At 38.7% G+C, this 15,629-nt stretch overlaps 1 protein-coding gene across 6 annotated transcripts in view; it reads right to left on the bottom strand.

Moving 5' to 3' along the window:
• Positions 1–15,629, bottom strand: part of LOC119518528 (cytochrome b5 type B) — a 179,941-nt gene that overhangs the window by 122,889 nt on the left and 41,423 nt on the right. For all 6 annotated transcript variants that reach the window (XR_005213797.1, XR_005213795.1, XR_005213796.1 and 3 more), the window contains exons 2-3: positions 10,977–11,105; positions 10,467–10,496 (exon numbers count right to left, since the gene is read on the bottom strand). Coding sequence is in view for 3 of the 6 variants with exons in the window: in XM_037815728.1 (XP_037671656.1) it covers positions 10,467–10,496; positions 10,977–11,105 (159 nt within the window). In the remaining 3 variants the exon portion in view is untranslated. The remainder of the gene's footprint in view (positions 1–10,466; positions 10,497–10,976; positions 11,106–15,629) is intronic.

The following is a 15,629-nucleotide window of genomic DNA, read 5'->3' as shown; positions in this document are numbered from 1 at the left end:
TGGTGGTGGATGCCTGGAGCTATCAGGCTACGGCCCGGAGCCCATGAATCTCGAAGACAATTGTATAAAAATGTGGCTTGTGGGGGGTGACAATAGGATTGGGAGGGCCATGGGGACCACACTCCCCTTTGTCTAGTTTATAGATGGATGAGTGGAAAGGTAGGGGAGGGAAACAAACGGACGGGCAGACAAGGGTGCCCAGTGTTCTTTTTTGCTTCAGTTGCTCTTTTTTACTTTAATTATTGTTCTTGTTGTTTTTGTGTGTGTGCTGATGAAGGTGTCGGGGATTGATTTGGGTGATGAGTGTGCAACTACGTGGTGGTGCTGTGAACGGTCGAGTGTGCGGTTTGTTTTGTGTGACTGCGTGGTGTGTGGATGTGTCTCAATAGAATGAAGATTAAAAAAAAAAAAAAAGATAGAGAGTCAAAGGAAAAACTCAGCATAGGAGACAATTCTTTAAAGGGCTTATTGTCCCTAAGAAAACAGGGGGGCGGGGCCCAACTCATGTGGTGGCCCTCCCTGAGACAACTCAGACCCAATGGCCTGGGGGGCAGGGGTGCAGGTGGACACACACAGCTTAAGTTTGGCTTCTGATCCCTTGGTCCCTGGCCAGGACAGGGTACACTGAGAATTAAATACACCATGACTTTTAATGCCAGTGGGGAACTGCAGGCTGACAAACAGCACTTGCTGGGTACAACAGGAAAAGCACAGAGTCTAGAGGCCTCACAGGAAAATCTGACAGTCTGCTGGGTCTCACCATCAGAGAAACCTGATACTGAATACACCCTCTTCCTGAGAACCATCTGGTCTGTGAAAATCTGATTGGGGTAATCAAGGAAACCAGATGCCTAGACAACAAAAAATTACAAATCACACTAGGAAAAATGAAAATATGGCCCAAAGGAACAAACTTACACTACAACTGAGATACAGGAATTGAAACAACTAATTATTTATCAAAAAAATCACCTAAATCAATTCAAAAATCAAATCAAGTTGAAGAAAGATATGGCAAAAGAGATGAAGGATACAAAGAAGTCATTGGGCAAACATAAGGAAGAACCTGAAAGTTTGAAAAAATACTTGGCAGAAATTACGGGAGTGAAAGGCACAATAGAAGAGATGAAAAACACCACGGAGACATACAATAGTAGGTTTGAAGAGGCAGAAGAAAGGATTCATGAACTGGAAGACAGAACATGTGAAATCATAAACAAAAAAGAACAGATAGGGAAAAGAATGGAAAAATATGAGCATGGATTCAGGGAACTGAATGACAACATGAAGCACATGAATATACATGTCCTGGGTGTCCCAGAACAAAGAAGGGAAAAGGGGCAGAAAGAATAATGGAGGAAATAATCACTGAAAATTTCCCTTCTCTTATGAAAGATAAAATTACAGATCTAAGAAGTACAGCGTACCCCAAACAGAACAGATCCGAGTAGACCAACTCCAAGACACTTCTTAATCAGATTATCAAATGTCAAAGACAAAGAGAGAATTCTGAAAGCAGCATGAGAATAGCGATCCATCACAAAAAAGGAAGCTCAATAAGATGATGTGTGGATTTCTCAGTAGAAACCATGGAGGCGAGAAGGCAATGGTATGATGTATGTAAGATACTGAAAGAATAAAACTGCCTACTAAGAATTCCATACCTGGCAAAACTGTCCTTCAAAAATGAAGGAGAGTTTAAAATATTCTCAGACAAACACTGAGAGAGTTTGTGAACAAGATACCTGTTCTATAAGATACTAAAGGGCGCACTACAGACAGAAAGAAAAAGAGAGGAGAGAGAGGTCTGGAGAAGAGTGTAGAAATGAAGACTATCAGTAAGGGTAAAAAGAAAGAGAGTAGGGAAAAAATAAAAATAAAGTAAGATAGACATATAAAACCAAAAGACAAAATGGTAAACAGTAGACATTACACTGAGTGAAATTAGCCAGAAACAAATGTATGGATACTATATGGTCTCATTAATATCGACTAACAATGATGAATGAAATTTGAGAATTGAGAACACAGGTTATCAGGAGATAGCAAGAGGTTAGAGATCAGGTATCTAATGTTGAAGGAGTACAGAACGTTCAACAGGATTGATTATATAGATCCAGAAATGGATAGCACAATACTGTGTGATGGTACCAGAATACTGTAAGTACTATCAATAAAGATGAGTTTGAGTACAGTTGAAAGAGGAAGGCTAGGGGCATGTATGACACCAGAAGGAAAGAAAGAAGATAAAGACTGGGATTGTATAACTTAACAAAACCTAGAGTAGTCAATGATGGTTATAAAATGTACAATATAAGAATGTTTTTAAATGAGGGAGAACAAAGGAATGCCAACATTGCAAGGAGTTGAAAATTGGAAGGTATAGGAGAAACAGCACAATCAATGCAAACTAGACTTTATAGTTAACAGTAACATTTAAAGATACTTCCATTAATTGTAAAAAAGGCAATATACCAAAGCTAATGTCTATAAGAGGGGTATAGGTGACATCATCAACACGGTGACATAAACAGCTATTGGAAACTTCTCTACAAATATTAAATGAAAAAAAGGACAATTGTGAATTGTTTGAAACTCTGGAGCAGGATATAAACTGGAGAAACACCCTCCAAATGTCAAACTGAAGAAATAGAAGAAATATCAGGTAGGAATTTTCCATCCCAGACTAGCCAGTCCCCTCTCCTCCCCCTCATTTGGTCTCTGTGTGGGAAAGGCACAGAAACAGCAGACCAGAACCCTCCCACCAAGGACACAGATCTTAAAATCTCTCACAGCAGTGAAAAATACACTCACTGTTTGAAGACCCGGTGGACAGGTGAGGACATTTCAAGGCTCAGATCAGTGAGGGACAAAGAGACTGAGAAAATGTGGACAGAATCTGTTTCCAACCCTAGGTCTGAAATTTCTTCCCCCACCCTTGAGGGAAGCAGCAGCCAGTGGCCATTTCCTTGCTGTGGGGACAGCTGGAGTGCTGGGTCATCTGAGGGAGTAGTGTGCCATAGATGGAGCCCCAAAATAAGCCAGATTTTGGCCAGCAAAATGAGGGCACAGGAATCCTGCTGAGTCATACAAACCCTGTGCTGGGAGGCAAAGCAGACTCTTAAAGATTAAGTTACCGAAAAGCGCCATCTGCTGGACAGTCAGAAAGTGCAAAGATAGTAAAATACTTTTTAAAAGATGTTTCCAACCCTTTCCTAGGAGCACAGAGGTTGTTCTACACATCCTTTATGGAAACCCAGCTCTGTTTTGGCTGAGAAATAGGGAAGACCCAACTGTTAAAGCAGGGACCCAAAACAAACCCAGATCTTGTTAGCCTATGGAAAATATAGCATCACTGGAAGCCAGCAGATTTGTACTACCACACACAGTGAACCTGCTGGAGTGCCCATGCCTACCTCCCAACCCTGTGGCAGGCCACAGTGGGTGCCTGATTTTAGGGGTAAGACTGGGGAGGCAGAGTCAATCTGACAACTGGCCAGGGAGAGAAACAAAGAGAGAGAGAGATCAAAGTTAACCAATAAGAAAACCTTAGGTAAAAGAGAAAACAACCTCCAAAATAAACCAATCAAGAAAATCAGATGCCTGCCTAGACAGCAAAAAATCATAAGCCACATTAGGAAATGGGAAGATATGAAATTGAATTGAAAAAATTAATTATAGATGTTCAAGCAAATCTTTTAAATCAGTCAACGAGTTGAGAGAGAATGTGATAAAAGAAATGAAGGATATAAAGACTACACTGGGTGATCATAAGGAAGAATTTGTAAGCATGAAAAAACAAAAGGCAGAACTTTTGGGAATGAAAGGCACAATAGAAGAGATGAAAAACACAAAGGAGACACACAACAGCAGACCTGGAGAGGCAGAAGAAAGAATCAGTGAGCTGGAGGACAGGACAGCTGAAATCCTGTCCACAAAGGAACAGATATGGAAAAGAATGGAAAAATACGAGCAGGGTCTCAGGAAACTGAATGACAACATGAAGCGCACAAATATATGCATTACAGGTGTCACAGAAGGAGAAGAGAAGGGAAAAGCGGGCAGAAGGAATAACAGAGGAAATAATCAATGAAAATTTCCCAATCCTCTTATGAAAGACATAAAATTACAGATCCAAGAAGCACAGCATACCACAAACAAATAATCCAAACAGTCCTACTCCAAGACACTTACTAATCAGATATTCAAAAGTCAAAGACAAAGAGAGAATTCTGAAAGCAGCAAGAGAAAAGCAATCTATCACATACAAGGGAAGATTGATAAGACTAAGTGTGGATCTCTCAGCAGAAACCATGAAGGCAGGTGGGCAATGGTATGATATATTCAAGATACTGAAAAATAAAAACTGCCTACCAAGAATCCTATACCTGGCAAAACTGTCCTTCAAAAATGAGGGAGAGTTAAAAATATTTACAGATAAACAGACACTGACAGAGTTTGTGAACAGGAGACCTCCTCTACAGATAATATTAAAGGGAGTGCTACAGACAGACAGGAAAAGACAGGAGAGAGAGATTTGGAGAAGGGTGTAGAAATGAAGATATTAGGAGATAGAAAGAGGGTAGAGATCGGACATTTGATGTTGAAGGAGTATAGAATTTTATAGAGGATTGATTGTAGAGATACAGAAATGGATACCACAGTACTGTGTGATGGCAGCACAATACTGTAAGTACACTGAAAAAAGATGACTGTGAACATGACTGAAAAAGAAAGTTAGGGGTATGTATGACACCAGAAGGAAAGATAGAACATAAAGACTGGGACTATATAACTTAGTGAAAACTAGAGTGATCAATGAGTGTCATTACATGTACAAACATAAGAATGTTTTTGCATGAGGGAGCAGCAAGAAGAAATGAAGTTATGAGGTATGTAACTAGGTGAATGGACCATGAGGAAAGAAGGTTGGGTGAATAAGCCAGAAATGAAAAGACAAACATCATAATGCCTCACTAATATGAACTAATAATAATGTGCAAAGTCTGAGAATTGAATCTGGGAGCATGGGTTATCAGGGGAAGGCTTATGTAAAGTTTCCTAGATTGTAAGTTCTTAGAGCAGTCACATCTATTCATGAGTTGTAAGAGTTAATTCTAAAGTTTGAGATACTGAGCTGTTTGTGTGTGACATGCTCAGTCCCTGGACCTTCGGGAGTCTGTCTGGGGCCTGGAACTCAGAGCCAGAGTTCGGCAGCCGTGAGCGTTGGCATTGCACCATGAAACAAGTGTTAAAGAGGCGGAAAAGGAGGTCAGATGGAGATATGGATGAAATGGACTTGGTTAAGATTGGGGTAGATCAGACTAAAGGGTAGAGGATGATATTAACATGTTTTTAAAATTTGGCTTCTGTGTGGGACCAAAGGAAGAGATGTTTATTTGGTGCAAAAATTTTTATTTTCTGTAGCATACTATATAATTTAACTTGTATGGTCAGTTTACTCAAACACCATAATTACATGGAACCTTTACTAGAGAGTGAGATCTTGCTGGTTTGTACGGGTTAGCACGAGGCCCTGATACAACCCAGAATAATCTGGGCAGAGAATAAAAAGTATTTGCAAAGCCCCCTTGAAGGACTGGGGAAAACTGTGGAAATATTAAACTTCTCCAGCTGGGTAATTCCTGATATTCTCCCAAGCATTGGGAACTATCAGCTCAGTAGGCAGAGACCTCGATCTTGGGGCTTATCCTTATGAAGCTTGTTACTGCAAAGGAGAGGCTAAGCCTAAACAAAATGGTGCCTAAGGGTTACCCTAGAGGGCCTCTTTCGTTGCTCAGATGTGGCCTCTCTCTCTAAACCAACTCAGCAGGAAAACTCACTGCTCTCTCCCTATGTGGGACATGACTCCCAGGGATGTAAATCTCCCTGGCAACGTGGGTTGTGACCCCCAGGGATGAGCCTGGACCCTTCATCAAGAAAGCCTTCTGGACCAAAAGGAGAAAGAGAAATGAAACAAAATTAAGTTTCAGTGGCTGAGAGATTTCAAATGGAGTCAAGATATCATTCTGGAGGTAACTCTTATGCATTATATATATTTATCCCTCTCTAGTTTTTAGTTGATCAGAATAGTTAGAAGGAAATATCTGAAACTGCTGAAATATCCTTGACTCTTGAAGGCGAGAGTACAACTATATGGCTTATATAGCGTGACCGTGTGATTGTGAAAACCTATGGCTCACACTCCACTCCTTTTACCCAATGTATGAACAAATGAGTAGAAAAATGGGAACAAAAAGTAAATGACTAATATGGGGAAGGAGGGATATGAGACATTTTGAGTGTTTTTACTTTTATTTTTATTTTTTGGAGTAACAAAAATGTTCAAAAATTGATTTTGGCAATGAATGCACAACTATATGATGATACTGTGAACAACTGTTTTATACTTTGGATGATTGTATGGTATGTGAATATATTTCAATAAAAAAAGGTAAGAAAAAAAGACGGGTATATAAGTGAGCGATATGGGATTCCCAGTGGTGGTGGTGATGTCTGAACTTTTCATTGTATTTTATTTTAATTTTTCTTCTATCTTTTGTATTTTTATTCTTCATTTTTTTTTTTTCTCCTCTTCCTCTTTCTTTGGCGGAAGAGATGGAAATGTCCTCATATAGATTTTGGTGGTGAATGCATAATTACGCGATAATACTGGGAATCATTGATTGTTTACTTAGGGTGGATTCTATGGTATATGTATAAAACTGTTAAAAAAATAAACACACGGATACAAGTGCAGGAGGAAATGTGAAGAGAGGGATGTATCTATTCCTGTTGGTAGGGAAGCAGAATGGCACACGCCAGCTGGCAGTGCGGTAGTTCCACAAGAAGCTAACTATGGGGTTGCCATATAGTCCTGCAACCCCATTACTGAGTATATACTTGGAAGAACTGAGAGCAGGGACATGAGTGGACATTGCACACTGGTGTTTATGGCAGCCATATTTATGATTTGCAATGGATGGAAATGGCCTAGGGGTACATGGACTGATAAACTGTATGGTGAACTGTGGTGTATACATACAATGTATTACCAAGCGGTGGCAAGAAGAAATGAAGTTGTGAGGTATGCATGTAGGTGAATGGACCTTGTGGACAGTATGCTGAGTGAAATAAGCCAGAATTGAAAAGACAAACATTATAATGCCTCACTAATATGAACTAACTGTAATGTGCAAACTGTGAGAACTGAATCTGAGGGCATAGATTATCAAGGGAATGCCTATGGTAAAGGTTCCTAGATTGTAAGCTCTTACAGCTTTAATGAGTTTTAATGGTAATCTCTAAATTCTGAGCTGCTGGGCTGCTTGTGTATAACCTGGTCAGTCCCTGTAACTTTGGTATCTGTGTGACACCTGAGACTTAGAGCCAGAATTCAGCAGCTATGAATGTCAGCATTACCCTATACAGCCAATGTTTAAAAAGCTGAAAGAGAGATCAGACTTCAATTAGAGATATGAATGAAATGGACTTGTTTAGAACTAAGGTAAACCAGACTAAAGGGAAAAGGATGGTATTGATTATGTTTTAAAACCTCAGCTTCTGTGTGAGGCCAAAAGAAGAGATGTTTATTTTGTGCAAAATCTATACTTTCTGTAGCATGCTATAATATTTAACTTGTATAGTCAGTTTATTCCAACACCATAATTACATGGAACCTTGAACAGGGGACGAGATCTGGTTGGTTTGTATGGGGTATCGTGAAAACCCGATACATCCCAGAGTAATTTGAGCAGAGAATAAAAAGAATTTGCAAAGCCCCCTTTAGGGCCTGGGGAAAAATGCGGAAACATTAAATTTCCCCACCTGGGGAATTCCTGATATTTTTGCAAGCACTGGAGAATACCATTGTAGTAAGCCAAGTCCTTGATCTCGGCGCTTGCCCTTATGAAGCTTGTTACTGCAAAGGAGAGGCTAAGCCTACTTATAATGATGCCTAAGAGTCACCCCCAGAACAGTTGACTGTATACCATGGATGACTCTATGGTATGTGAATAATCTCAATAAAACTGAATTTAAAAAGGGGGGGGGGGCACACTGAAAAATACTATAGTTAAGAGGAAGATATCAATCAAAAATATTCAAACAGATGTGAGAGCATAACAGAAAAAAAATCTATAATTAAAAAAGAAAAAACTAAGAGCTACCTCCAGAGAACCTCTTTTGCTGCTTGGATGTGGCCTGTCTCTCTCTAGGCCCACTCAGCTGGTAAACTCACTACCTTCTCCCCTATGTAGGACATGACTCCCAGGGGTATAAATCTCCCTGGCAACATGGGAATGACTTCTGGGGATGAGCCTGGACCCAGCATCCTGGGATTGAGAAAGCCTTTCTGACCAAAAGGGGTAAGAGAAATGCAACAAAATAAAGTTTCAGTGGCTGAGTGATCTCAAATGGTGTCAAGAGGTCATTCTGGAAGTTCTTCTTATGCATTATATAGATATCCCTTTTTGGTTTTTAGTGTACTAGAACAGCTAAAACGAAATACCTGAAATTGCTGAACTGCAATCCACTATCCTCGATTCTTAAAGATGACCATATAACTATATAGCTTATATGGTGTGATGGCATGATTGTGAAAACCTGGTGGCTCACACTCCCTTTATCCAGTGTATGGATAAAGTAGAAAAAAGGGGGACAAAAAGTAAATGAATAATGGGGGGGGGGAGTATGAGATGTTTGGGTGTTCTTTTTTACTTCTATTTTTATTCTTATTTTCTGGAGTAATGAAAATGTTTAAAAAATTGAGTGTGGTGATGAATGCACAACTATGTGATGATACTGTGAACAACTGATTGTACACTTTGGATGACTGTATGGTATGTGAATATCTCTCAATAAAATTGCATTAAAAAAAGTAGAGAATTACATTTCTTTAAGTTTTGGAATTAAACGATGGGCATATCATTCAGCATTTGATCAGTACTCCAAAAACTTTAGTTCTAGGGTACCAACTTATCAACTGGGTTACTTAAAATGCAAACTCCCAAGTCCCATCTCCAGAGATTCTGAATCAGTAGTGGTGGAAGCCCAGAAATACATATTTCAAAAAACATGCTAAGGAATTCTAATATAGGTGGTACAGGAACAGAATTTGAGACACATTGGTCTCCATTCCTAAGAATGGTCCTATGTACCTACAATACCACCAATGAAACAAAACAGCAGCAAGAAACATCTATAGACTTCAAGATATTTTAATTGCAAAAATATTTTTCTACTGTTTTAATAAAAAGGGTGCTCTCCCAGTTGCTGAGCAGAAATGGTTTGACTCCTAGATACAAGGTACATCTCTTATATTAACAGGAAGCCCTTTTGAATCCAATGCTGACCTCTGAGAGTGATATTTTCTGGATATGTTCAATATACTAAACAAGGCCATGCTTAATTCAAATTCTGCCTTAATAACAGAAGTGAGGATTTAGGAATGGACAGTACATATGTCAGGAAGGGAGGTCAAACATACCAACAATGCTTACAAAGTGTTTCAAGAAACATTTTATCCCCCTTTCATAAACAATTCAATAGTTCAGAGTAGCAGAATGTAGTAAGATGGAACAGCTAATTTACACAAACACTCTGGATTGCAGGGCAACAGATGAGTTGCAATAATTCTTGTATCTAGGCCAACTTTAATTTTTGTGTCAAACCTTTTCAGAATTCTGACTCACTAAAAAAACAGAAGTAAGCAGCCACAAGGAGAATATAGGATGTTCTAGGTAGCACCTAAACTTCTGTCCCTTTAAATTAGAGGATACAGTAATAGCTATTTGAAGGCAAGGACAAATTGAAAGGGAATAAAGGAGATGAACCACGCAGCTGGTGGGCAACAGAAAAGCCTTTCCTGTTTTCTTCCTGATACATAATGCAGTACAGATTAAGGTTTTCCAAATACTTAATCTTTTGTTTTTGCTGTATTCCACAGAGTAAATGGGAAGAATGTAGAACAATTTGAGCCTACCAGATAAAGAAATAAAATTTGGGAAATAGGGATAGAAAGGCTGTTCTAGTCAAGACAATAAGTTCAGTCTACAACTCCTTCAGTAGTAAAGATAAAGGAAAAAAAAGTGTAAGAGAAAATCAACTTTACAATTCTTTTTCCAACACAGAAGTAATTATTATTACCTGTTCTATGTAGTCTAAGAGATACTTTTTTACAATTGAACCCATAAACTAATTTCTTTCAAAACCATACACTGTACAGTTTTGGGATTTCACTTTTTTTTTTAAACATGAAGAAGCATTAATGAAATGTTTCCTACTGTTGAAGACTCAGTTATCCTTTTCTCCTGAAATGGTACTGAGTCCAAATTCCTGAAAAACTGGATATATGCTTGGGAAAAAAATAATGCTTCTCCTGTTAAAATAATTTTTTAAAAAAATCAATTTTGTGTGAGTAAAGAGAAATATAAACACCTGAAACACAAGATAAACTGATAACTTACCTTGCTACCACTTTCAGTTTTAATGTCACTCTGTGAAAAAGAAAACAAATAATATTTTAAGGTACATCCAAATGAATTCTCACTATGAACTTGATTCTAACCTTGGAACATGAGACAACATTCTCGTAGCAGGGAATTCCCTTGGAGACTTCAGTGCTGTTGACCCCTACTCTGAGCTTATCAGGGTTCTTTGTTAAATGTTATGTAGGTATGGCTTAAAGTCATTGCCTTAAGGGATAGTTATCCACCAAAACACTATTTTGGGTAGAAATATTATTAACTAAATTATAAAAATTAATTAATTAATTAATAATCCAAAATCAGTTTCCCTAGCTTTTCAGAGATAATACGCATGTCTTTGCAAACAAAAAGCTACATTTTAGCATAGTAAGGCTAGATGTAAAGCTGGATTGAATGGATTTCTATTTTAATAATTCATTCCCCCATCCTGTTCTATGACTGGTTAGTGGTTTCCTCTCCATTAGAGCTACAAGCTCAGCTGGTCCTTACCGGATGGACATCACCAATATAGTACTCCTTCAGCATTTCTCTGGCATCGGAGGAATGGCCTACATCTTCAAAGCTTTCACTTGCATCCAAACCAGCTTGTTCCAGCAGAACTTCTTCTCCACCAGGATGCTACAAGGAAAAGATATTGAACTGAACACAGGGGACTCTGAAAAACAAACCAATGTAAGCTACTTTCCCCTCTTCTTCCCCTCCATTCCCTTTTCTACCTTTAACAAGATATTTGTATTTAGAACAAACTTGCTTCTCTTGTAGAAAAGAAAGTCTTTATCATTTTTGTTTAATAATCAACAGGTTTTTCAATGGCTGAATATTATTCCATTATAGAGATGTATTACATTTTGTTTATCCATTTGTCAGTTGATGAATATGTGGATCGTTTCCACGTTTGAGCTATTATGAATAATACTGCTATGAACATTCAGGTACAAGTTTTTGCATGTACGTTTTCAGTTCTCTTGGGTATATACCTAAGAACAGAACTGCCAGGTCATATGAGAACTCTATGTTGAACTTTTTAAAGAATTGTCAAATGTTTTCCACAATGGCTGTACCAATTTACATTTGCACCACCAATGCATGAGGGCTCCAATTTCCCCACATCCTTAGGAACACTTGTTATTATCATTTTTTTGTTCTAGCCCTCCTAATAGGTGTGAGATTATATCTCATTGTGGTTTTGATTTCTATTTTTGTAATAACTAATGAAGCTAAGCATCTTTTCAAGGGCTTATTGGCCATTTGTATATCTTCTTTAGAAGTCATTTTAAATGACTAATTAGTATTTCACTTTATAATAAAAATATATTATAAATTACTCAACCAATACTCTATTGTTGGTTACATAGAGTTATAATTTTTTTAGTATTTAAAAATTGCAAAGAATATCCATATTGATACATGCACACAATCTTGTTTATTCCTTTGGATAAAACTGTAGAATTGCCTCAAATCATATATAAAAATTAACCCAAACTAGATCACAGATGAAAATATTCTAGAAGTGATTGTGGTGATGGTTGCACAACTCTGTGCATATACTAAAAGTCACTGAATTATATATTTTAAATGGATGAATTGTATGATAAATTCATTATACATCAATAAAGCTGTTACAAAAATGGATCATAGGAGGAGGATCTAAGATGGTGACATAGAAAGAAGTGGAAGCTAGTTAGCCCCCCTGGAACAACTAATAAACAACCAGGAACAACTAGTAAATAATCTGGAATAACTGCAGGGTGACAAACATGACCATCCGTTCATCATACACCAGACTGAATTGGGAGGAATGCCCAAGATCGCAAGATAAAATCTGTAAGTAAAAACTGCAGATCCAAGCTGGGAGCCTCCTGCCCCCAAGGACTAAGCTGCAAAGCCTTGTAGAGCTTGAGAGCAGCTCTCTCTGAGCAAGTGAATATAACTCAGCTGAGCTCCAACTAGGGTTTTAATTAACAAGCGTGAACTGCTTGATACAAATCCCCAACAAGCAGACAGAGGCTTTGGGTGAAGACTGACCTTGGAGAGCCAGAGGGTGGCCACAGACTGGCCATGAAGGGGGCTTTCTGTCCCTGTTTTGGCTCAGTGGGAAAAGCCTCAGCCATTTTCAGTTCTCAGTACTCTGACCCAGACAAGGGTGGAGATAGCACAGGCAGAGAGACCACTGAAATGCTAATGACCTCTCCCTAGGGGTTATCTTCCCTAAGAGGAAAGAGGAGGGGCCCAGCACTACTACCTGCCTTCCACTGACAACCAGAACCCAGAGCCTGGGGGAAAACAGCCACACCTCCTTACAGCAGTCAAGAGCTACTGGCTGACAGGCGCCACCTGCTGGGCAGAAAAGCACAGTGACCCAAGGCCTCACAGGGTGTACCAATTTTCTAAGACACACCCTCAGAGAAACTGGATACTGAATAGTTCTTCCTTCTGGGACCAGAGCCCGTTCTGGTCTGGGAAAACCATGCCTAGACAACAGTAAACTACAACCTACACTAACAAAAACAAAGTTATGGCCCAGTCACAGGGACAAACTTACAATTCAACTGAGATACAGAAATTTAAACAACTAATACTAAGTCAATTTAAAAAGTTTAGGAAAGATATGGCAAAAGAGATGAACCGTATAATGAAAACACTGGGCGTACATAAGTTAGAAATTGAAAGTTCAAAAAACCAACTGGCAGAATCTATGGAAATGAAAGGCACAACACAAAAGATGAAAGACGCAATGGTAACACACAACAGCAGATCCCAAGAGGCAGAAGGAAACACTCAGGAACTGGAGAACAAGGCACCTGAAAGCCTACACACACAAAAGAACAAATAGGGAAAAGAATGGAAAAATATGAGCAAAATCTCCAGGAACTTAAGGACAAAACAAAAATCCTGAATGTATGTGTCATGGGTGTCTCTGACAGAGAAGAGAAGGGAAAAGGGGCAGAAGCAATAATAAGAGGAAGTAATCGATGAAAATTTCCCATCTCTTATGAAAGACATGAAATTACAGATCCAAGAAGCGCAGGGTACCCCAAACAGAACAGATCTGAATAGGCCCACACCAAGACACATAATAATTGGATTATCAAATGTCAAAGATAAAGAGAGATCCTAAAAGCAGCAAAAGAAAAGCGATCCATCACATACAACAGAAGCTTAATAAGACTATGTGCGGATTTCTCAATAGAAACCATGGAAGCAAGAAGGTAGTGGGGTGATATATTTAAGATACTTTAAGAAAAAAAACACCAACCAAGAATCCTATATCCGGCAAAACTGTCCTTCAAATATGAGGAAAAGCTTAAAATATTCTCAGACAAACAGATAATGACCGAATTTGTGAACAAGAAACCTGCTCCACAGGAAACCCTAAAGGAAGCACTGCAGACAGAAAGGAAAACACAGAAGTGAGAGGTTTGGCAAACAATTTTGGGACATAGTAGCACAGCAATGTGAGTACACTGAACAAAGATGACTATGAGTATGGAGGAAAGAGGAAGGTTGGGACCATGTGGGACACCAGAACAAAAGATGACAGATAAAGATTGGGACTGTGTAACTCAGGGAAACCTAAGGTGCTCAATGATTGTAATAAAAGGTACAAATATGTTTTTACATGAGGTAGAACAAATGAATGTCAACATTGCAAGGTGTTAAAAATGGGGTGGGATTGGGGAAAAATACAATCAATGCAAACTAGAGACCATAATTAATGAAAACATTGTATTATGCTTCCTTTAAAATAACAAAGGCAATATACCAAATCCAAATGCATAAGGGGGTGGGGTGGGATAGGGGAAGGATACAGGACTCCTGGCATTGGTGATGTCATCTGACTCTTTACTTTAAGTCTATGCTATCTTTCCTTTTGTTGCTTTCTAGCTGTCATGTTTTTTTGTTTTTGTTTTTGTTGTTGTTTTTTTCTCTTTCTCTTTTCTTTTTCTTTTGTCTCTCTGACGTCTTTGACTCTTCCTCCTCCTTTGTGGAAGAAATGGAGACATCCTTATATAGATAGTGGCGATGGTGCTGAATACATAAATACGTGACAATACAGGCAACCAATGATTGTTTACTTAGGACAAAATGTATGGTGTGTGAACAAAACCGTCTTAAAAGAAAGGGGTTGACGAAGAAACTCTGAGGGCACTATATTGAGTGAAATAAGACACATAAAGGCAAATATTGCAGGGTCTTACTGATATGAACTAATTGTAATACGTAAACTCATAGACATGAAATATAAGTTACCAGGATATAGAATGAGGTTCAAGAATGGGGAGTGGTTGCTTATTATGAGCAGAATGTTCAACTAGGGTGAACTTAAACGTTTGGAAATAGACAGGGGTGATGGTAGCATGTTATGAGAATAACTAACAGTGCTGAAGGGTGTGTGAAGGTGGTGAAAAGGGTAAGCTCAGAGTCAAGTATTTCACCAGAAGGAAAGCTGGAGGTTAAAAGATGGGAATGTATGAAACAGTGAATCTTGTGGTGGACAATGTCTGTGATTAACTATACAAATATTAGAAATCTCTCTCACAAACTAGAATAAATGTATGACACTATAACTAGAAGTTGATAATAGAGAGGCATATAAGAAAAATATATATACCTATTGCAAACTGTATACTATACTTAGTAGTATTTTAACATTCTTTCATCAACAGTAACAAAAGTACTATACCAAAACTGTGAATCAATGATGGAGGGGAGGTGATTGGGGGTATGGGAGGATTTGAGTTTCCTGTTTTTGTCTTTATTTCTTTTCTGGAGTGTTCTAGTTTGCTAATGCTGCCGGAATGCAAAACACCAGAGACAGCTTGGCTTTTATAAAAGGGAGTTTATTTGGTTACACAGTTACAGTCTTAAGGCCATAAAGTGTCTGAGGTAACATATCAGCAACTGGGTACCTTCACTGGAAGATGGCGAATGGTGTCTGGAAAACCTCTGTTAGCTGGGAAGGCATGTAGCTGGTGTCTGCTCCAAAGTTCTGGTTTCAAAATGGCTTTCTCCCAGGACGTTCCTCTCTGGGCTGCAGTTCCTCAAAAATGTCACTCTTAGTTGCACTTGGGGTATCTGTCCTCTCTCAGCTTCTCCGGAGCAAGAGTCTGCTTTCAACGGCCATCTTCAAACTCTCTCTCA

Source organism: Choloepus didactylus, chromosome 22, assembly GCF_015220235.1.
Source record: "Choloepus didactylus isolate mChoDid1 chromosome 22, mChoDid1.pri, whole genome shotgun sequence".
Taxonomy (NCBI): Eukaryota; Metazoa; Chordata; class Mammalia; order Pilosa; family Megalonychidae; genus Choloepus; species Choloepus didactylus.
Note: the sequence above shows the minus strand (reverse complement) of the source record. Positions and strands in the feature narration are given on the sequence as shown.